Source organism: Lichenostomus cassidix, chromosome W (genome assembly GCF_008360975.1).
Source record: "Lichenostomus cassidix isolate B80296 chromosome W, HeHo_3.0, whole genome shotgun sequence".
NCBI classification, from domain to species: Eukaryota; Metazoa; Chordata; class Aves; order Passeriformes; family Meliphagidae; genus Lichenostomus; species Lichenostomus cassidix.
This window is the reverse complement of record NC_139510.1, coordinates 21,758,865-21,783,328: the sequence shown is the minus strand read 5'-3', so window position 1 is coordinate 21,783,328 and position 24,464 is coordinate 21,758,865. Positions and strand designations below refer to the sequence as shown.

General features: G+C 43.8%; 1 protein-coding gene across 1 annotated transcript in view; it reads left to right on the top strand.

The window, feature by feature from the left end:
* LOC146425684 (zinc finger SWIM domain-containing protein 6-like) overlaps positions 1-24,464 on the top strand; it is a 275,081-nt gene that overhangs the window by 167,405 nt on the left and 83,212 nt on the right. Inside the window, exons 5-7 of the mRNA XM_085041575.1 lie at positions 21,153-21,332; positions 22,889-23,065; positions 23,348-23,494. Of these exons, the coding sequence (XP_084897701.1) occupies positions 21,153-21,332; positions 22,889-23,065; positions 23,348-23,494 (504 nt within the window). The remainder of the gene's footprint in view (positions 1-21,152; positions 21,333-22,888; positions 23,066-23,347; positions 23,495-24,464) is intronic.

Below are 24,464 nucleotides of genomic sequence, written 5' to 3'. Positions count from 1 at the left end.
GAAATTAATATCAAATTGCAGTCACAGCATGACTTGTCTTCCAGTTATCTTCTGGGGGGGGGAAATTTTGAATATTGGTTTGTGATATTTTGCCACTGTGCTGTGAGGAGCTTCACATTGGAAAGACATGGGTCACAGTCAATGGATCCAAATCAGAACCTTACTTTTGGTTTAGTTTGGGGTGTGGGGAGAGAAGGGGATGCATCAGCCTTCTGAGATCTGGTATAAAAAGATATCTGGTGTCTGGGGAAAGAGAAACAAAAATGTGAGCTGTGTTAGAAAAACAGAATATGTAAAAACAAACACATTCTCTGTTTTGTTTTTTTCCATTTTTTTTTTCCATTTAATGAGGCATTTGTTCATATTGTGTGTGATGTCATTAAATCTAGTTAAACAGGCAAACTTACTTGAGAATGCCAGGAATGTATTTTGGCAAACCTCTTTTGAGTATAGGCTGTTGCCAACAGCAGTTTCCAGGCTGAGGTCACTAGAAATGGATTTAGATATGTTCCCCAAAAATTAATTACAACTAGCTGCTGTTCATTTTTCCATAAGCCTTATCTGTAGTATGGGGTACGTGTGATTAGTAGTTTCCCCATATAGGAGCCATTTGGCAGAAAATAAAGAATCCTTTGAGGGCACTGTAAGCTTTCAGGCTGGTGGTGACGGCCTCTATAGAGCAGCATCAGAGTGAAATAGGAAGAATATCCTCCAGTGATGCCTAAAACAGGCTACCTGTAACAGAGGCTAAGACAAGTTAGGAGAGTAAAAAGCGGACAAATTTATTAAAGGCCTTTATGGTACATTCAGGGCAAATGAAGCCCCCTCATGAGGCTGCACCCAAAATGGACGATGGGTCAGGAGCTACTCACCTTTTTATAAGTTCTGTTGTATTAGCATATTGACCCTTAATTCTTCAATCACACCCTTAGGTGATGATGTTAACCACTCCAATTCACTGTTGTTTACATATTTTCGGGCTTGAGGGCAACGAATGTGTCCTTGGATTTCCATTCAGAGAAATTGTTTTGACTAAAGGTGTTGGGGAAGATGAAATAGGAAAGCCTTATAGATATGGTTACCTTGCAAAAGATGCTGAGGATATGGAAAATATGAGCGAGATTGAAATGAAGACAAGGTTCGAGTTGTAGAGTAACTAAAAAACAATGGTATGGTCACGGAAGGTAATCCCCCTTCTTGATAGAACAATGCCCTCTGCCCAGGCAAGTCCAAAGGTCAGAGCAGACCCTGCCTGCCTGGTAGAGATCCCAAAAAGCAGTTTTTTAAGGTTTGAAACAGCACCCCGTATGGTAATGTGATGATTCTTATAGGTTGTATGTAAATGCTGTAGAGTTTGTAGCTTGTCTTAGATTGGTTAAAGGGAATTAGAATATTCAACAGAGAAGACAATTTATTTCATTGTAAACAGCAAATTGCTCTCTTTTACTCTTTTTACTCTCTTCTTTCTGCTCTCTCTCCCTCTCTCTCTTTTCTCTGGCCTGCTTTGGGCTGCGTCTTGCAGCCCAGCAGGCCTCTCACGCTCACGCTCTTTCGCAATAAACCCTCACGTTCTAAAACTCATCTTTAGAGATCTCTTGTCCCTATTTTTATCCCCATAACTAAACCCCACGGAGTCTATCCTTACATAAAGGTGCTGGGAACAGAGGTTTTAGCTTTTTATGCTACACCAAAGCTACAGATACATGAAGAATAAAAACTAGAAATTCTTAAGGCATCACCAGGCTCCTTCCTTAACTGGTTTGTGTGGGGTTTATTGGAAATACACTTGTCCTTGTGTTCATTTGCATAAAAATAGCATGGATTTCTTTAAGCCAAAGAAGTTTTTAAAGGATTTTCATACCTTGGAGTATCTCTTCCCTTTTCTGCCTCTTAGATGCCTCTTCATGCATAGTGAAGTCTCTGAAGAAGGCAAGTGAATTCCTTTGCTTCTAGTGGTGTTTCTGAGATGCAGAAAAAGGCCACTCATTTTGTAGGGGCACACTGTAATCAGTAGTGTGCACTCCACCTTGCTGGATGATTGAAATACTGCATGTGGTTAAGATATTTCACTTTGCTTTTGCTTCAGTCTGAAATCTCTGGGAATCTGGTTACAAAGTATAAAATTGTTTTTTTTTATTTTTTAGATGCTGAGAGGTACAGTGACTCCTCAGTGCCCTAAAGTAATAATTCATTTATAAAATAAATAAGTCCAAGATAACTATTATACAAGGCTTTCCAATATGCCTCATCTTCTGTTTTATTTTTTATGTTGCAAGAAATATAGTAAGTCCTTTGTCTAGGGCAGTGCTGAATGCATTGATGCATAATAAGAACCAGTTGCAATGCCAACCAGAATGACTTGGACAAGCTCAAGAAGTGGGCCCACAAGAACCTCATGAGGTTCAACAAGGCCAAGTGTGAGGTTCTGCCCCTGGGTCGGGGCAACCCCCAGTATCAATATAGGCTGAGGGATGAAAGGATTGAGAGTAGCCCTGCAGAGAAGGACTTGGGGCTGCTGGTGGATGAGAGGCTGGACATAAGCCAGCAATGTGCACTAGCAGCTCAGAAAGCCAATTGTATCCTGGGTTGCATCCAAACCAGTGTGGGCAGCAGGGCAAGGGAGGTGATTCTCCCTCTCTACTCTGCTCTGGTGAGACCCTACCTGCAGTGCTGCCTCCAACTCTGGGGTCCCCAACACAGGAAGGACCTCGACCTGTTAGAGCAGGTCTAGAGGAGAGTCACAAAGATGATCAGAGGGCTGGAGCAAGTCTCCTATGAAGACAGACAGAGAGTTGGGGCTGTTCAGCCTGGAGAAGAGAAGGCTTTGAGGAGATCTTGTAGCAGCCTTCCAGTACTTAAAGGGGGCTTACAAGAAAGATGGGGACAAACTTTTTAGTAGGGCCTGTAACAATAGGACAAGTGATAATGGTTTTAACCTGAAAGAGGGTAGATATAAGGAAGAAGTTTTTTTTCAATGAGGGTGGTAAAACACTGGCACAGGTTGCCCAGAGAGGTGGTGGATGCCCCATCCCTGGAAATATTTAAGGTCAGGTTGGACGGGGCTCTGAGCAACCTGATCTAGTTTGAAGATGTCCCTGCTCATTGCTGGAGGGTTGGACTAGTGTCTTGGATTGATGTTATGATAATCCTTTATCCCCTATCGTTGGCTTATATGCCCAAGAAAGAAAAATGTGTAAAAATGTGTGGTCCTGTCTCTTTAACTACACCCAGCCGAAGAGAGAAACGCGGGTTGTTTTGAAAACATTTTCCCCAAGCCTCGCTCCGGGGGAGGATTTGTCGCCCGGCAGAGACTGCGTGCTGGACGGGGGTCGGAGTGAGCTCTGTTCCCGTTTTTTTTTCCATTTTTTTCTTTTCCTCGTTTGGACCCCTTCTCTTCGATCTGCTTTGCCACCCGGAGACCCAGGAGGGCCAGAGGACAGCAGAGCTCTCCAGGGAGCTCCACCCGGCCCCGGGGGGGGGGCGAGGAGGAGAGGGGGTGCGTCTGAGGAAAAGGACTTTTTAATCAGGTTGAATAACTCCTTTTCACCTTGGTTTCCCCTTCCCCTGTGCCTTGCAGGGCACTCTGCGTGGTTTTGTCAAATAAATAGTTTTTCTTCACTTCCATCTAAGAGGTTCTGTTGTGGGTGGGGGAGGGGGTGTCGGGGCCCTTCGCTCTCGGAGGAGAGAGAGTTTTATCATTAACCCGGGACAACTAGATGACCTGTAAAGGTCCCTTCCAACCATTTTATGATTCTATGTCATCTTGACACCTTCTATTGTTCTTTCCCAGTGGAGTAAGGAGATTATTCTGTTTCTACTTTCTTCATGTTCTGTTTCTAGTTTCCTCATGTTCTGGTTGAAACACTATGCTGTTCAGCTGCTTCAGAGACTCAGTGCTGCTGGCGCTGGTCTGTCTGTAACCCTTTCCTTACAGCAAGATTCCTTACCCCAACATTTCCCCCTTCTCTTTTTATTGAGGTCATGGACAAAGCAAGTGCAACCATAACTTGTTTTTGTGTGCCTTTAATGGCTCTGATTATGTTGAAAAGGACAAGACAAAAATTAAAAAAGATATCCCTGCCAAACAACCTAGTCCAATAAAACCCCAAACTCGTAAATTTATTCCTGAAAACCAATTTTTTTGATTTAGCCAAAAGAGATAATTTTTTAAGTCTGTCAGTACCTTTTGTTCCTCCAGAGTTTGCAAAGCTCTGAGTTGATCTTTTACCGAGTGAAGTGAGTGAATATTTTGTAAAATTTTATCAAAGGCTCCTTGGAGATGGTTTTTGACTGTCTCCCAATTTTGTTCTGTTTCATTCCACAGAAGAGGAGTAACACAGAGGGAGTTATGAATATGTTCCCAATCACAATGTAAGGATAGGCGAGTTTTTTGAGCCCCAAATATTTTTCCAATCCACAAAAGAGCACTTTCCAATGCATCTAATCTGGTCACTATTTCCTTATCAATTTGCTCTTGTGTTTGTAACTCTTTTGTAATATTGGTTAAAGCTTTTCCCATGGTGTGGACAGTTTGAATGGATTTAGTTAAAGTTGCAACAGGTGCAGAAGCTGTCATTAATATTATTACAGCAGAAATAATGACAAAAATCAACCAACCCAGAAATTTGCAAACTTGTTTCTTACTCTTTTGGATTTCCTCTTGGAATAGTCGAGCCAATTGTGAAAAAGACCATCTTGTCCTTCCCAAGTTCGAGTCAGATTTACAGGTACCCAAATTTTTGGTCTGCTTTTAAATGGAAGAAGAACACAAAAGTTATTAATATCTTCATTGGTTACACATGATTTAAAAATGAAAGTATTAGCAGATAGAAAATACAAGCCATTCCTATAATCTATATAAAAATCATTAACTAAAGCAAGAACATATGGGTGTGAAGTACAAGTCATTAGTGATTGTTTCTTTAACAACATTAAATTTGTGATTGTAGCATTCTTATTCAAATTTACTTGGTATACCATGTTACCAAAGGCAGGTAACAACATCTTCCACAAATGCTTATAAACACGTGATTGGTTATTGGTTATTATCTAAATAATATTGAATCAAAGGTCCAGCCATTCCACCATCATGCCAAACAATGCTGTGGTTTGCCCTTTGGAACAGAAGAATGGTTGTTTTTGTCCCCTTTTCTCTAAGAATACCGTGTGGTCCCCAGTCAATTACTCTCCCATGCTATAAAAATTGTTGTTGTGGTTGTTGTCCTATACACGATGTCCATTCCAAACATTGTAAATTGGAAATGGATGTAAAATGACTTGGGAAAATGAGGTGGAGTGGCATCCACAGAATTGTTGGAGATGGATAGAATGGTCGGCAATGTAATAGCAGTCAAATTTTTTGCAGTTTTGCAGTTCCCAAGTATGCATAAATGTAATTGCATAGAAAAATTAGCACAAGGTAAGGGTAAAAAGGCACTTGTTTGATTCTACATTAAGCATATAGGTGGTAAAACAGTAACATACGTAGCATTGCTGGTATATGTATTTAGGGGAGGAAGCCAAGTTCCTCTGACCCATTCTGTTCCATTGTTGCTGAGGGGAGGCTCTGGATCCCACCAGGTCAGTGGTGGCTCGAGAATGTGTACCCAGTAGATTCTTCTTTCCACCACTTGATGGCAGTATAGCAGCGGAAAGATGACAAGATTCATTGTTGTCTTCCTTGCCTGGGTTTGATACATTGCGCTGGAAGCCAATATGGTCCTGTAGATAGAGAAACATATCCATAACCTCTCCCCCAAGCTAACAGTGGAACTGGGCCTTTCCACTGGTCACTGTGTGCATCTTTGTATGTAACTTATGGGTGAACTCCTCCATCAGCAGTCTGACCTAGGCATCTTTGATGTGCTGTTAGGTCATCTCTACTGGAAAGATTTAAGAAATTTAAAACATAGGTTGCTTTGTCAAGCTGCTCTTGAGGGAGCATACCTACTGGGTTCCCCCTTTTTTGTTTCTGTAGCATGTTTTTCAATGTGTAATGTGCCCTTTTCACTATGGCCTGCCCTGCTGGAGAATGGGCAATACCTGTAACATGTTTGATACCCCAAGAGTGAAAAAATCTTGTGTTTTTCGAGATGTATATGCAGGTCCATTATCTGTTTTTAACTGTTGAGGGACCCCCATAGTGGCAAAGGCATATAGCCAGTGTCTGGTGGCATTACTGGATTTCTCTCCTTTGTGTGCTGTTGCTACTATAAAAGCTGAAAAAGTATCAATGGAAACATGCACATATTTAAAAATCCAGAAACTTGATATGTGTGTAACATCTGTTTGCAAAATGTCATTGGGTTTTAACCTTCGTGGGCTTGTACCTAATGCTTGTGGCAAGGAAAAAGTCTGGTGACATTGTGAGCAAGTGTTCACTATGTCTCGAGCTTGTGGCAGGGTTAAACCAAATCGTTTAGCCTGTGCTTGACCATTTTGGTGATAGAAATAATGAGAAAGTTTTGCCTGCTCTAATTTTTGTGGTATAGTGACTGTCATAATGAGAGCGTCTGCTCTCGCATTACCTTCCACTATAGGTCCGGGCAAAGTGGTGTGTGATCTGAGGTGTAGAATGTAGTACTCATGAGACCTGTGGAGTAAAAAGTTATACAGAGTAGTTAATAACACAAAAAGATCTTTGTTAGAGACTTCCTTTAGGAATGAATGTTCAATTCTCTCAACGATTCCTGTAACATAAAGAGAAACACAATGTTAATAGGTTCCTGTGAAAAAAGACTAAATGCTTCTACCACGGCTGCCATTTCAACCAATTGAGTAGATCTGGGTTGGAAGGTTATCGAGTGTTCCTATTGTCCCGTATAATTTTTCCACAGGGTAACAGCTTTGTGTGTTTTCCCTGATCCATCAGTGAAAACAGTTTTTGCATCAGGGATAGGCATCTTTGATTGTAACTGTCATGGCTGGGAAGGAAGTTCTTTGAAAGATTGCAGCAACGCATGTCAAGGCATTGAGTGAACAAACTGTCCATTATAGTCTGCCAGGGCAATTTGAAATGACAGTGAATCCCTGAAAAGATTTTCTAATTCTGCCAAAGTAATAGGGAGGTGTATTACTGCTGGATCATATCCTGTCAGGCTTTGACATCGGAGTCATCCCATCGACAGCAGTCAAATTATCATTTTGAGTTGAGTGGTTATAGTTTTTGAAAAGGTGTGTGGCAAGAAAATCCATTCTAATAGCCATAGAAGATGTTCTTGCACATCACATTGGTCAATAAGAGTATAGGGTTGGAAAGACTGCAAAATCAGGAACAGCCGCAAAGACAAATCTGGGTTTTGACATGTAGCAAAGGACTTATAGATTTTGTCACTCACGAACTCCAAGGCCTTTTGGGCAGTTTTTTTCAATTGCTTAGGGGAGGAGAGATCTGGGTCCCCTTTCAACAGTTGAAATAATGGGGATAATTCTTCTGTTGTAATTCCCAGTAGAGGGCAAATCCAGTTAATAGTGCCCAGTAACTTTTGTAAGTAATTCAATGTGCATATGTTAGTTTTTAAAGTTATTGACTGTTGTTTCAAGTAGCTTGGAGGAAATACTTGGGCTTAAGTATTTCCAAGGGGGTTCTGTTTGAATTTTGTCTGTGATAATGCACAAACCTCTGCTGGTGTTATTTTTAAAGCAGCAAGGCAGTCTCACAACAGTGAAGAACTGTTGGAGGCAATTAAAATGTCATCCATGTAGTGATACAGCAAAAGAGATGGATGTTTTTGCTGTATTGGTTGTATTGCTGAATGAACAATGAATTGACAGATAGTAAGACTGTTTTTCATACCCTGCGGTAGGACAACTCAGTGGTATCATTCCATGGGGGTTTCATGATTGACAGATGGCAGAGAAAAGGCAAATTTAGGTGCATCCTCAGGATGTAAAGGAATTGTAAAAAAACCCAGTCTTTTAGATCAATTATTGCTACTTCCCAATGTTCTGGAATCATTGTGGGGTTAGGTATTCCTGGTTGTAATGAACTCATGGGCAACATGACTGCATTGACCACTCTGAGGTCCTGTAAAAGTCTCCACTTTCCCGATTTTTTAGGGATAACAAAAATAGGTGTATTCCATGGGCTGGTGGAAAAGACTATGTGACCCAATTTCAGTTGTTCCTGTACAAGGATTCAGGCTTGTTGAAGCCGCTGAGCTTTCAGAGGCCACTGATCCACCCAAACAGGCTTATCTGTAAGCCAAGTCAGTTTGAAGAGCAGCATTTCATTGGTGGCCCCTTAACACAGAGGGGGGTGGTGGAGTGGAATAGGCCTCTGCATTTACCAAAAGTGTCTCTATGGCTTTGAGAGATCACTCTGGCCAGTACTGCTTGGTACTGTGCAAGTAGACCTTTCTCTCACCCGTGCCGGTGGAAGGCACACAGACGCACTCACCCAGGGAGCTTTGGATAGCTCACGCGTTTTACCAGAGACAAAGAATCCAGAGGGCCCAGTCACGTGGATGTTCTGGAAATGGTTTATTCCTGAAGGGGTCCAGCAATGAAGAGAGTGAGTAACCCTGAGTCACCATTGATTAGAGATATAGGGCCAATAGTCTGAGGGCACAGGGGTGGGAAGAAGGCAGGGAGATACAACAATGACCAATGGGGAGAAGAGAGGGGTGGAGTGAGGGATCAGGTTAAAGCAAATCAGCATAGGAGGATTTACATAGTCTAGGGAGGTACCATTCAATACTCAAGAGAGAATTTCAAACTTCAGAGCTTTCCCACCACCGTGTTTCTGCTGCCCTGGGACCCCTCAGCTCCCCGGCAGCTCCCGAGGTGGTCTCATCCACCGCAACAGCTCCTATCAAAAATATGTTGAAATGATCAAGCCCCATTGAGTCATTAGGTCTCGTCCCCACAAAGTGCCCGAGATTGGGAGTACATACGGCTACAGGGTGGTAGTCTTGCCTTCTGGTCCAACAATGCGCAGCTCTCTGGCTGATTGCCATGGTATCTGTTGTCTGCTGACTCCTGCAACAATCGCTGTAGAGGGTGCCAAGGGCCATTCCAGAGGCCACTCCTTCTGTGCTATGATATATACATCGGCAACAATATCAATCAGTCCTGTAAAAGACATAGAGTCTATTTGACAAGTGAGTAATGGCTGTTGTGTTCCGATAACCTTGGACCAAAAGATTTGTGGAGCACCTGTGCTTTCAAAGCTCCCATTGTTTCATTGTTGTTGCAATATTGGCACTGGACAAGGAATTGCTGGCAACTGTATGAGTTGTGCTAAACGACTCCCTTGAGGCACTGTACAAGGAGGATTAGGAGTCCAAGCCACAATTTTAATTTCCCCTTTATAATCTGCATCAATAATTCCGGTAATATGAACAGTCCTGTTTGAGTGGTAGAAGAACGACCCAATAATAAAGCATGAGTTCGAAATGGCAGTGGACCAAAAATAGCAGTAGGTAATAGATGAACAGAAGTATCATTTAGGATTGTGGTAGAGCTGACAGCCAAGTCCAGGCTGGCACTCCCTGGGATGCCCCTTGCCAGACCTGAGTTTGCATTGGAGTTTGGTTGAATTGGGTCCCATTGGGTTGAGGGGCACCAGACAACATGCCCCTGTTTGAATTTCCCTGTTTTTGGAGTGGATTGCCATGTTAGTCGTACTTAGAGCGGCATTGATTACTCCAATGAAAGCCTTTGCGGCAGCGAGGACAAAGCTTGCTTGGCTTTTTGTTAGTTTTCTCTTCCTTTGGACATTGTTTTCTAACATGCCCTTCTTCCCCACATGCAAAGCATTCAACGGCTGCTCTAGCTGCCTGTAAATGCTGGGCTATGGCAGTAGCAATTAGATCTGCTTTATATTGTTCTGAGCCGATGTTGGCACATGCTTTAATGTAATCAATAAGTTCAACATCGGCATGGTTATGTATCAGATCTAAGGCTTTTTTGCAGTCATTGTTAGCATCCTCATAAGCAAGAGATTTTAAAACAGCATCAGCTGCCGCTTGCATTTCAATTTGCCACCTGACTGCTGATTGTAGTAGATCAATAAAGGCAATATATGGCTCTTGCAGAGCTTGTCGAATGGTGGAAAGACCAGGTTCTAAGATTTTTGTATCAGGTACTTTTCACAGCGCATGCAAGGCAATTCCAGTAGCCTGTTCCCATGTCTGTACAGGCATTTGGAGCTGATCACAGGCACTGGAATACATACCAGTGCCACATAATTGTGGAACCGCTATATTAATAGGTGGCTGCTGATTAGCATTATTCAATGCCTGAGTTTGCGCCATATCAACGAATTCCATCCACTGCACAGAGTATTGGTTCCCCTTTATTACTGTTTTAAAAAGAGATTTCCAGTTCAGCAGTAACATGGTATGCGATTCAGCAATAAAGTCTTGTAAATTCACAGTAAAGGAGGAATGCAAGCTGTTCTCTGTTGCTGTTGAACTGATAGCAGAGTGAAGGAGCACACAAATCGTGAGAGAATGCTGAATGACCAAATTTATTAATTAATAACAGATTTATATACACTCGAGAAGGCTATTCGGATTGGCTAACAATCATCCACCACTTGGGATTGATTGGCCCAGGTGTTTGAGCGTCTGTTTTCCAAAAGCCACTATCAGTAACATGAAGCTTATCTTATATTTAGAAAATACAGTAGAAGAAGGGAAGAATTCCCGTGGGAAAGAATCTATGCTGTCACAGCTCTGCCTTTTTGTTTAAGAACCGAAAGGCATTGCTTGTGATCTTCTGTAAATTCAGCATGAAGGATCTGCTTGGTAGTGGCCAGTTACCAAACAGAGCCTAGATGGAAAACCAATAAGGTGTCTGCCCAGCAGTGGCCGGCCACCGAACAGAGCCCAAACCAGATGCTGAGTTAAGGTGAACAGGGAGAATCTCCAGCAATACCTTGGGTGATGCATCTATAAAAACTTAATTCTATATCACAATTCTATCAAAATCAGTTTAAATGTGCTTTCAAAGTCCTTGCTTTCTGACTCCATAAAAAACCTTGAAGTTCAGTCTCTGCTTGTGGATGGACCGTCTGCCTGATGGTTGGTGCCCTGGCCATCATCAGAAGGATCATTTGGTTGATGTTCTGCATTCTGGTTATCATTTTGAGGTTGCCGGTTCTGTCTCTGGAGCCACAGGTCAGGGCGGACGCATTTTGCAGGCAGCCATCGTACCCCAGTATCTGTGGAAACACAAGCATACCCACAACCCCAAGCAATAAGCTCATGCGGGCCTTCCCAGGTGTTAGTAAGTAGGTTCCGTACCCAGACCTTCGCCCGGGGCAAGTGCAACTCGCCTGATGACTGCAATGAGAGAAAATGGTTTAAAATCACAGGGTTATTCGAATTTGGTGGCACTGTGACATGATTAATTGTGTACAAAGCTTTTTCCAATCGGCTCTGTGGGGTTTCCCCATGCATTCCCCCTTTTTGCCTTTCCAAGACACGCTTCAAAGTACTGTGAGCGCGTTCGAGAATGGCTTGGCCAGTAGGAGAACGCAGAATACCGAATTTATGGTCTACACCCCATAGGTGCAAAAACTGCCACGTCTTCTGCGAGGCATAGGCAGGACCATTGTCGGTCTTCACAGTAGATGGCACGCCCAGGACCGAGAAGGCTAATTTCCAATGGGCAATGGCATCACAACTCTTTTCTCCAGTACGAGCAGTCGCCCACACAGCTGAGGAGAAAGTGTCAATAGGCACGTGTACATATTTGAATCAGCCAAATTTGGGGATGTGCGTCACATCCGTCTACCAGAGCTGTAAGACCTTTAGGCCTCTGGGGTTTACCCCCGGTGGCAGAGGTGCAGTGAGTCCATGGCAGTCAGCACAAGCACTGACAATGTCACGAGCCTCAGTAGGCATCAACTGAAACTGCTTCTGCAGGGTATGTGCACTCTGATGAAAGAAAATGTGCGATGCCTCGGCTTGTGCAATTTTGTCAGGCTGAGGTGCCACCCACGCAGGGTTGGCTAGCGTGTCAACCCTGGCATTGCCTTCTGTTATAAAACCTGGTAATTTGGTGTGCCTTCGAATGTGCAGAATGTAATATGGGTGCACTCAAACTTGAATTACATTCCACAGGGTTCGCAATAGCAAAAACAGAGCCACATTATTGACTTCTTTTAGAAGTGAACAATCCAAACGTTTGGTTATACCCACTACATAAGCAGTCAGTGACCAAATTCAAAGGCACCTGAGAGAACCACTGAAAAGTCATGGCAACTGCCTTCAATTCAACCAAGCAGAGCCTGACTCGTGGCTTTTCAGCACTTGCCACTCAGATCCCTCCTTCCAGGTAACAGTGGCCTTTCCTGTTTTCCCAGAACCGTCTGTGAAAACAGTGGACCCGCGAACTGACACCCGACTGTTCTTTGGCCGCAACGTAAGACTGACTGAATTTGCCAGCTGCAGCAATTTGTGGCTGGGGAGATGGCAAGCAATCTGCCCTGAGAAATTTTGCAGTGCACTTTGCAAAGGAGTGCTATTAGCAAGGCTCCATTCAAAGCTGTCCCACGATATCGGAACAACAATCGTTGCGGGATCCGCTGCCATCAATTGTAAACACCGATAACGGCATTCAGTTATGAGACAAGCAATCAATTCGAACAATGTGGGTGCTGTGTTTTTTGGCTGATGGGGCAAAAAGACCCATTCCAGGATATGCAAAGGGTCATCCCATTGTTTGTTCCACTGGCCAATGATACCTGTAGGATGGAGGTCTGGAGCAGTAATGAAAACAGTTGTCCTAGGTTGCAATATTGATGTAGTTAAGTATTCTATTACCACCAGCTGTGGGCCATTAGCTGCTATCACCCACTCCGGATGACAGGCAATGGGCCATCCTTAGCTATTATCACTTGCTAATGACCCACCCCGCATGACAGGCAATGGGCCATCAGGGACCCACCGTGTGACTCATGGACTTATCCCATTGTGAGATGCTCTGCTGAGGAGGGAGGAGCCAGGTGTTCCCACGTGGATATAACCTGGCCTTGGAACTGCCTGAGCGAGCCCTGTCTACTGGGTTCCCAGAGGACCAGAGCTACTACTGGATCTTCAGCTGGAGACTAGACCTTCACAGGATCACCGCTTCAACTGGACTACTTCAGTTGGACTGCTACTAGCACCCTAACAGGGTGTTAGGTTGTATCTGACTTTGTCAGTGCTTTTCCTTGTATTATTTCACTTATTTTTAATTTCAATCTTGACTTGTGATCTCCCACTGGTTTGTTTTCAAACCAACACAACAGTGATATCAGTAGAGGGATCCACTCGATAAACCTGACGAGCAGAAAAAGCTTGCTGCACCTCATTCAGCACTCGTTGCGCCTCAGGAGTCAATTTCCGAGGTGAGTTTAGATCAGAGTCCCCCTTTAAAATATTAAAAAGCTGGGAAAGTTTTGCGGTGGTTAGTCCCAAATAAGGACGTAACCAATTGATGATACCCAGCAATTTTTGGGCATTATTAAGAGTCTTAATAGAGTCTGAGAACTGTACCTCTTGATGTTGTATGGTTTGATCCAAGATTTTAACTCCTAAATATTTCCAAGGAGGTTGCTGTTGAACTTTCTCCGGAGCCACTTGCAACACATAGGAATGCAGGGCAGCGAGCAATTGAGGCTGTAACCTCTGCAACTCATCCTGGGTAGATGCTGCCACCAGGATATCATCCATATAATGGTAGCAGAGTACCTCGGGAAACTGCTCGTGGATTCCGGACAAGGCCTGAGCGACATACCATTGACAGATAGTCGGGTTATTCTTTATGCCCTGAGGTAACACTTTCCATTGAAATCTCTTTACAGGCTCTGCATTGTTTATTGCAGGCACAGTAAAGGCAAATTTTGGTCTGTCATTGGGATACAAAGGGATTGTAAAAAAACAGTCCTTCAAATCAATGATCAAGATTTCCCACCCTGCGGGAATCATTGTAGGTGAGGGCATGCCAGGCTGTATGCTCCCCATACTTTCCATTACTGCATTAACTTTTTTGAGATCTTGGAACAGTCTCCATTTCCCCGATTTTTTCTTAATTATGAAAACGGGGGTATTCCAGGGACTAGTAGGAGGCTCAATGTGTCCCTGTTGCAGTTGCTCCTGAACCAGCTGACAAAGGGCGACTAATTTGTCTTTTGGCAGGGGCCACTGTGGTTCCCATATGGGTGTTTTGGTCAGCCATCTCAGAGATAGCTTGGAATACGGTGAGCCCTTGCACACAGTGACCCCTATTAAAAATTTGTCGTGATTCGCACCCTCCAAGCTGCCAACACGTCCCGTTCCCAGAGGTTAATTGGAGCTGGAGTAACAAAGGGCCAGATTGAGGCCGTGTGTCCCTCTGGGTCCTTCACCAACACAGGTCGCTTACTCAGTTGGCTCTGTGTGGTTCCTCCCAGCCCTGAAATAACTGATCCCACAGGGGCTAAAGGCCATGAAGAAGGCCATGAAGAGGAGGAATGGATCATTGCATCGGCACCCGTATCAATCAAACCTTGGAGCCAAATTTGGTGTGGGTGCACTTTCAGCATGATGAGGGTACATGTCATCTGTGGTCTCTGATTAAAGATGGCAGCAGCCCAATAGACCTGCGGAACTCCCAGCAGTTCAGTGCTGTTACCTCCACAAACTTGCTGGTCTACCCTGGGAACAGAAGACTCAAAAGGCAACAATTGAGCAATGTGAGTCTTTTCAGGGACAGTGACAGGGGGATCTGATGTGGAAACCGTAGCATAAATCTGGCCTGTAAAATCAGCATCTATAACTTCTGGAATAACAAGGATCCCTTGGCGGGTGGCATCAGGCCCTCCCACAAGTAGCGCACTGAATCCCTGATCTAGGGGTCCATGCACATCCAAGGGAACCCAATGGGCATCACCAGATTCTAGGACGACTGTTGCTGCAGTGTAGGCGTTGACTCGGGCTGGGCCTTGGGTGCCATCTCCACATTGACTGGATAGGCCTGTGCAGCCGCTCTGTTCTGGGGGAATGGTTGTGATGGGGGGCAAATCCCCCTTTTTGCACCCCTTTTCATGTTTACCGACAGGGGTCGACCATCTACATGGTACTGAGACCTGCAATAGTCTGAACAGTTACCTGGCCTACCAGACCTCTTGCATTGAGGAGTCTAGGTCCCCGAATTTCCCTTCTGCTTTGATTTGACTCGTTTCCGTTTGTTCCCAGCTTTGGGCTGTTTTTGTCCCTGATCAGGGGGTACCTGACCAGGCGATAGAAATTCAGCCAAGGCAGATATCTTTTGGCTCTCTGAATCCACCTTAGCGCAAGCTTCTACCATTTCTGTGAGTGTAGGTTCCCCTGGTAGGGCATTTATGATCTTTCTACACTCCTCGTTGGCATTTTCTGTTGCCAACTGCTTGCACAATATCTGTCTCAATGTATCATCTTCCACCTGCTTTTCCAAGGCTGCTGCCAGCTTCTCTACAAAGGTCAGGAAAAGCTCAGATTGCCCCGATGTATTTTTGAATACCGTGTTTGTGGGGTGGCCATCTCTATGGTTTTTGTGATGGCTCCCATACCGATCCTTAGGACCTGCTCCAGGATCCGAGGATCCCAAGTAGCTTGGACGTTGGGGTTAGAGAAACGATTTGTCCCCATAAGGCCATCAACCCCAACTGTGAACCTAGGGTCCTCAGGAGGCAATTGCATATTTTGCCTCACCTGTTTTTCAGCCATTTTTCTCCAGTTATTCTCAAAAACTGCATATTGCACAGGGTGAAACAAAACTTGACCCAAATGCACAATATTGAATGGAGCAAGCAGGTCAGTATTTATCACTCTAATAATTTGCATCACATGTTGAGAGGAGAGGCCAAACTGAGTTATTTTTGTGTGAAGATTGTTTATAACTTTCTATGCAGTGACATCATGCCTGTTTTGTTGATCCGAATTCGGGTCAGGCTTAAACAGAGGAAAAGCCTGGACGTCTTCTTGCAGGATGCTAGCATCACTTTGATCTGCTGTAGCAGCCACCGGGTTCCCTTCATGGTTCCCCGGTGGTTTTGGCAACCCTAATTTCTCTATAAGTTCCCAATTTCCCTGCCCCAGCGCACCCTGCTTTACCGATTCCCAGTAATGCAGGGGGTTCTTTGGGCGTTGTGTCTCCGCGCCATCCGGGAGTGTCCAAGGGTTGCTCTGAAGCAAGCGTTTCTTTTGCCGCCCTGCCACCGCAGCCTTTCGCCCAGGAGGAAACACCCCGTTTAAGTCGCTGTCTGAATCGTCACAGTAGGGCTTATCCTCAAGCCCTATCACGAATGACAGGATCTGGCCGGACGCAGTCATTGTGCAGAGAAATGGCACAGCAGTGGGGCTCAGGGAGTGGCACAATGAAGGCAGCAATACAAGTGCGGCATTGGGCGTCCCTGCTGGGTTCACTGGCACAGCGTCAGTTAAAATCGCCTGCTGCATTGGCACGAAAGCGGCTGAGTCAGCGCGCTGTGCCGAGGCTGCGTCTGCCACCGGAACCGTCAGAGGGACCGGTGTGTCCTGTCCCGCACCCCTCCATGCCCCTGCCGCCATTTCCACCGTCCCCGTGGCATGGAGCCCAGACACCTTTCGGGGTCTTGGGACAGGCCGGTCCAGCCTGCGTGATGGACGCCCCATGACCAGATCTTTACCAGGTCTCTGCAGAATCTGGCCACTTTGGCCAATAAATCCATTAAAAGCTGAGAAGGAGGGGACAAATCCAGCGGAGACCCAGGATCTTGCATACCTGGTCCGTGTGGAGTCCGCACTGGAAACGTCGCAGTTGCCATGTGGAGGGAGCTGGTGCAGGCAGAAGCACCCGCTGCTGAAGAATCTCCTTCCAGTCCCTGTGTGGCCCGCCCCTGCAGCGCGGTCAGGCCAGCAGCCTGGATTTCCGAGTCCACATTTGGGGTGGACGGAACCGGGGTCTGTTGCTGCCCTGGCCGCACCGTGGCAGGGCATGTAGCTTCTGCATTCTCAGTTGCCGCAAGCGGGAGAGCCCGCGCTACAACTGGGGGCCGTGCCGGCGGCCCCGGCAGAGGGGGAGGGGCCATGCTGTTCCGCGGGGGCAATGGCGGTGGCACGCCAGCCACCGCTCCGTGGTCCCCCCGGTCCTTCTTCTGTTTCAGCATCTCCGCTAGCTGTTCATTAGGATGCAGATATGTAGGTGAGACATAGTCGTTTGGAGAATTATATTTGCGCTGGGGGGACCCATCCGCTATGGCCGGGCCAATCTGGGGTGGGGGCCCCTCAGTGCGGTCCTCGCTAATCGAAAGCAAGGAGTCCAGACAGAGAGAAGCATTAAGTTCTACAGTGTAAAATTCTTGATCTTTTAGAGCGTCCCAAATTGACCTCCATGTCCGATTGAAACAAATGGTTTTTTGGTCCCCAAACACCAATTCTCTCCACAGTTCCCTCCCAACCTTCAGCCAGAGGACAGAGTCCACATCCATCTCCCACACTTCAGGAACGCTGTGGGTCGCAGCCCACTCTAGGAAGATTCTGGTCAGGTGCTGTTTACACTTGACCATTGGGCCACACCAGGTGTCCTCCAGGAAGGACCGTAAAAGGCTGTCTTTTGGCATCGGGGGGTCCATTGCCATCCCAAACCCTGAGCCGCGGCCGCGCAGTGGGCGGGGGGGGGAGGGGGGGGTGGAAGGGTGCTGACGTACCTTCTGGGGTGCATGTAGTACACATCGGTGGTCACCAGATGTCGCTATTGAACCAATAGCGGAGGAATGGAGCGCGCAAATCATGAGAGAATGCTGAATAACCAAATTTATTAATTAATAACAGATGTATATACACGCAAGAAGGCTATTCAGATTGGCTAACAATCATCCACCCCCTGGGATTGATTGGCCCAGGCGTTTGAGCATCTGTTTTCCAAAAGCCACTCTCAGTAACATGAAGCTTATCTTATATTTAGAAAATACAGTAGAAGAAGGGAAGAATTCCCATGGGAAAGAATCTGTGCTGTCACAGTTCTCCTTCACCGATCTCCTCAGTTCTTTAACCATTTCATATGACAATTGTTCATGCTGGGAGTTTTGGTTTCTGAAAATAACTGGCAGAGCTTGTAATAGCTCAATATCACCTTTCTCTAGAGCCCTTCTGCAGCATTAATGTACAACTGTTTCTGGCTTGGGTTTTGTGAGTGAAATGTCCTCATAGTCATGAGAAGAATGGGATGTGGCATAAGGCGTAGAACAGGTAGGTTAAGTGGTTGCCACAGCTTTTCGGCATGCCATGTGTAATATTTCATCTACACTAGGAGTGGTGGCTGCCGTAGCACGTACAGGGGTCAGAGTAGGGTATAAATCTGGTTCTTGTTCTGGATCGACTGGTCCAGGATCTAAAGGATCCTGTTGTTCCAAATCACCCTCCTCAAAGGTGTATCCAAAAGGACATGATCCAGTTCATTAAATTGTTGCAAAGCAGTATAGATCACATGCCAGGTGACTATGTCATCGGGATGTATATCATGATGAGTAATCTGCTGGGTTTGTAAGGATTTGCCAATTTTTTGCCAATGACAAAGTTCATAAGAACCGTCGGGGGAGTACCAGGGGCAATTTTGATGAATCCAGATGAGTAAAGATATGAGTTTCTGAGGCAGTACTTTATAGCCTTGTTCTTTGGTAATGTGCAACAAAGAGTCTTTATGGAGTTTCTGAGATTTAGTAGCACCCTGCCCCATAATTAAAGGGAATGATTTCCTGCCTGCTTGGTTTGGCTAGCCCGTTTCATAGCCAGCAATGATAGGATGTCCTCTCGGTGATCATTCATGCACAACCAGTTGGTTCGGTCAGGATACGCCGCTGGTCCAGATCACCTTAGGAGGATTGAGCCCACATAATGGACGCCATTTGTGACCTATGGTACGAGACACAAAGTGGGGTGCAGTTTTGCATCTCATCTTTATTTATGAAGCGCATCAATTTATACCCCTAAATAAAATGCTATTTTTAGTTGCTAGCTCAAAGCACAATCACAATTCTACAATAAATCTGTCCTCTTGACACCTTCTATTGTTCTTTCCCAGTGGAGTAAGGAGATTGTTCTGTTTCTACTTTTTTCATGTTCTGTTTCTAGTTTCCTCATGTTCTGATTGAAATGATGCCTGAAACAGGCTACCTGAAACAGAGGCCAAAACAATTAGGTGTATAAAAAGTGGACAAATTTATTCAAGGCCTTCAAAGTAGACTCGGGCAAGCAAAGTCCCCCTCAGGGACTACACCCAAAATGGACACCCGGGTCATGAGCTCTTCATCTTTTATAAGTTTTGTCTTGTTAGCATATTGGTCCTTAATTCTCCAATGACACCTTCAGGTGATGATACTGACCGCCCCAGGCCCTCTTCCCCTTTCCACCATTGTTTACATATTTTCGGGCCCTAGGGTAACAAATATGTCCTTGAGTCTCTATCCAGAGAGCTTTGTTTCGGTTAAATATGTTGAGAACAGAGGTTTTCAGCATTCTCTAAGAGCACAGAACTACACCAAGTTACAGAAACATGAAGAGGAAAAAAACCCCGAAATTATTAAGGTATCAGAAACAGTATCCTGTTCAGCTGCTTCAGAGACTTGGTGCTGCTGGCGCTGGTCTGTCTGTAACCCTTTCCTTACAGCAAGATTCCTCACCCCAACAATTCTATTCTATAATTTGACTCTGGGGAGTGAAGCATGTTGAACAGTGTGTCTAAAGGAAGTCATATGATTTCATTTTAAAAGAAGTTTTTTAAAACAGTATTTGCTTTATTCACTCCCATGGCATTTAAAAAACCAAAACCCAAAACAACCAAAAAAACACAACGACAAAACCTCCCAACAAATGCCAACAAAAAAACAGCAAGCAGCATGTTCTATTGTATGTAACTACTGTGTAGTAATAATGTGCATTAGTGTAGTGGCTCTCTGGTGTTCTGCACTATACTGTATCTTATTTTGTTGTGGTTTTAAGATTTCTTTGATATTGCTTCCTCATTCCAAGTCAGCCTGAATAGCAGCAGACTTGAAGCCTTAAGGATGAAGCTGTTTTTCCACTGGCACCTGTGCTGTGGCATATCAACATACTGAGTTACTTTAGGAATGAATGTAATGTAATGACCTGTGTTTTGGGTATCCATTTTGCATTCTTACTTAGCAAAAGAATGCTTGAATATGAGAATTCTTGTTTCTTGGATGAACCAGCTGCCTTTTTATTCTTTTTTTTTCCAGCCTGTAATGAAGTTTGCATAGTTTAAATATATTCTTTAAATTTTATTCTTGGGGCCATCCTGTGCAGGGCCAGGAGTTGAACTTTGATGATCCTAGTGAGTCCCTTCCAACTCAGAATATTCTGTGATTTTGTGAAATCTCTTGTAGTGTACAAGGCACGTTCTTAATGAGCAAATGAACAGTACTTTCAGATGTCTTCATGCTTGTGTCAAAGTTCACCCTGATGAAGAAACAGCTGATTTAGAAAAAAAATCTTTCAATTTGAAAATTGATGCTAAAGACCCTGATGTATTTATGCCTGCCCTGTTCTATAGTATCAGGAAGCAGGTTCTAAAATGATGGTACATGTGAAATATCAGTGCAAATTATCTTTCCCTTTGAGCCCCATAAACAAAAAATGTAAGATGAATTTTCTAGTGTAACCAAATCACTGAAGTAGGACCAGCAAAAATATCTTATTCCTATTAGACTGCACAAATCCAGTGTTTACTGGATCTCTGCTTCCACTGGGTTTCAAGTGAGGAAGCATATGTTTAGAAAATGCATGTCTTACTAATGCACTTATTTGGTTCCTGTAATGTGAAGCTGGAAGATACATAGTTTTTGTACAAAAATTAGAAGAAAAACTTGGGTAATTTCCTGCTGCAGCTTTATGTGAATTTTTGTTTGCTTTTGTTTGATGGGCCATACATTGTGAACTATGGATTTCCTAATAAAAAAGACCCATTTAATGCCTTTTAATTGAGAAGATTGGCTTGATACAGTCTTTAAACTGCTTTGGATGGGCCACACCAGCTCCAAGATTCTGCATCAGGAATTCAGTCTGCCTGGTGTTAGGCATAGCTGGGAAACAAGCAGTGTAGCCTTAGAGGGGAGGAAAAGTGTTACAGAATAAAAATTTGCAATTAGCCATTGGCTGCTGCATTTTTAATAAAAAACCTAATTTAGCAATTTTCTTTAAAATCAGGTGCTCTGTGGATGTGTATAGTCTTAAATCCCCACTGCAAGTTGGAGCAGAAGGTCAGTTGGCTAAAACAGCTGAAAAAATGGAATGGCATGGATGTTTGTCCCTGGGAAGATGGAAACCATGGAAATGAGCTGCCCAATTTAACCAATGCTTTGCCTCAGGGCGCAAATGCTAACCAAGGTGAGCCTAAATATATGCACTGACTGCAACACATAATATAGCCTCTATCTTATATACTTGAGCATTGCTGCAGAATACAGCAGTCTTTCCTGGGACAAGTAACTTTCTTGTTGAGGACTGACCAGCCAAATTTATTTTCACTAATACTGTCCTCGCAGAAAGGACAAATAGGGTTTACTTTTGTGCTGGGGCTGCAATGTTTTTAAAGCAAGTTAGGCCTTCTACCTTTTCACTTTGTCTATCTAAATACTTGTTACATAAAAATTGAATGTCCCTGAAGCACGTAATGTAAAAGCCTGTTTTTTCTTTGCTTGACTATAATCTTATGTCTCTTCTGGTATTGGGGGTTTTATTTTTTGCAGTTACAAAGCCCTTGATACTTACTTAAAGGGAGATCTGTTGTGACTGCATTAAACTGAGTGTGTGAGAAACTAAAGCAGCTATTTGTGGGATGTGCTCTGTGTTGCGCAGTCTGCATTGACAGGTATATGGGGGTGCAGAGGCAACACTGCCTTCTTGGAGGAGGTGTCTCTTCTTACTCAATATCATGCTTTCTAATCTAAAATGAGATTATCAAACCAAACAGAAGCCTTCTCCAGTCATCTTCAAGCAAAGATCACTACTTTGCTAATAACTGAGGAAGACGCAGGATATTTACCTGGGAAAAAACCCCTCATAACCATCAAATCTCTCAATATTTTGATACATATTTCATAAAAGTTAAAATTAAATGCTTGTGAAAGGTGGTAGAGTTAGACTTAGATGGGTTTTTCCTTGTTTCTTTCTCTTGGAAGTTTATCTCTGAAGGAAATAGACTTGGTTCATGTTTAAATCTTGCAGCTAGCTGGAGACAGAAGTTCATGCAACATATAACTTCCTACAGAGGTGTTTGGCTTTCTGGATCTCGTCATGTTCAGCCCAGCTTGAGTATGCTAGTAGCAACTCTGACATGACATTTTGACATTCATAGACACAGTGCCATGTCAACAGAGCACTTTTGCCATAGGAAGATGTCCAGTAAAGGATTTTCAGTCCCATGGCCTCAGTACCTTGCTTTCTTTGCAGTATTTGTATATTTTTATGACAAAAATTTATACAAATGCTCAAAGTTAATGTCACTTCTCAAAGAGAACAACTATAAAATTTTATGTGATGTTTATCTGTCACTCATACTAGTAGCTCTGTGTCTGAGAAGGAGAGAAACTGGGGATGCTTAAGTAGCTGTGTGCCTAATACTTTCTAGTCTGTTTTTAGGGGAATTCTGTATGTGCTGTCCTTCATCTCTAGCTGTTCCCTTTGCAACGTCCTATTTAGCATTAGCCATGATGGTTTTTAGATCTCTCTGAATGCAAAGTGAATGGCACACACTTTGCTGAGCTGATGGGTAACAGGATGTGAAATATCATCTGTGGGCTGCTCCTTGCAGAATGGGTCAAGGTAGACTGCCATCAGTTAGGGGTTGGTGAATAAGCAGAAGACAAGAATACTGTGAATGACTGATTCACTTATGAATGAATAAAAGCTGATGCAGCTTTCTGAATTTCCGAAAATGACAGATTCATCAAACAGGCCACATCGGACAGTGTTCACTCGAGCCATAGAGGCATGCGAACTGCACTGGCAGGACAGCCACTTACAGCACATTATCAGCAGTGACCTATACACCAACTACTGTTACCATGAACACACTGAAAACTCACTCTTTGACTCTCGGGGGTGGCCCCTCTGGCATGGTAAGTGGCTAAACTGGAAAGACATTTCCATGACTTGCTGCTTTGTTCAGTTTCTATGACTTTTTTTTTTCTTTTTGGGGGGGAGGGAGCTGAATGCAAAGCCTGGCAAAAAGAATAGAGGCTCCCTTGAAATGTTGGCTCAGAAATAGTCCTTTAACTCTCTCTTGCAAAGTTTTAAAAACAAATCAAAGGAAACAAAAAAGCCCTTTTGAGTAACCTAGCAAAACAGGCTATTGCAGACATGGAAGCATTGCTATTCCTCAATTATTGTCTCCATTTTAGAACACGTTCCTACAGCTTGTGCGAGGGTGGATGCGTTACGATCTCATGGATACCCACAAGAAGCACTGAGGCTAGCAATAGCCATTGTTAATACACTAAGAAGGCAGCAGCAGAAACAGCTGGAAATGTTCCAGGCTCAGAAGAAAGGTAAATGCGGGGAAGAGAGAAGGGCAAAGGACATGACAAGGTGACAATAACACCGGACTGGAACTGTGCGTGAGAAAACTGCTTTTGAAACTAAAGCAAAAGAGGTGACTTTAACTCTTCAGTCCAAATGATCATAGTGGTAATGTCACATTCTGGATGTTGGAGGTTTTTTTAAGCTGGGCTGTGAGCTCTGCAGGGCAAGGGCTCTGTTCTTCCTTCTGCAATATGTCTTATATGATGAGGCCTTTATTCCAATTTGAGGTTTTGGTTACACAGTGTAAATATTCATCCTGTGAAATTTATAAGTTTTTAAACAGAGATTTGCATTTGGAATGTCAGGTACTTAAAATATTTTTTTCCTCTGGCATGTAATTTAGCAGACCTATATATTTCTGAGGTGGAAGCTTAAAGTTGACAAGGCAAAGTCTGCACTACAGAAATTTATCAAATTTGGCAATTTCTTCCAAAAGTCTCTTATGATGCTTAAAACTTTAGTGGATTCACATCACTGGAAAACAAATTTTTGAAACACTGGCTTTCTAAAATGTTCTGTGGTGTTCCTCTAAACACTACCCCTATTTTTTGAAGGAACATTCTTCCAAAAATATTCCTTCACTGAACTTTGTCATAGGTTTGGAGAGGTAGTGGAAGAAGAAAGGGGTGACTTTGTGGTTAAAGAATGCATGTAGAAAAATTTGAATAACATTCTCAGCTACTAAAAAAACACCTTTAATTCAAATTTTATTTTAGATCTTTGTTGCTACTTTTAACTATGTGTATCCTCATGCATTGTAGGCAAAAATACCAGTGTGAAGTCACATGTGTAAAATTTTTAACTGTATGTGAAGGTGTTTTCCCAGAAATGTTTATTTAGAAACTGAAGACAAGGTAGATACCTGACTGAAAAAAATAAATTATTTGGCAGTTCCTATGATGTGCCTTCATTTCACAATACCCAAGGAAGAAATTT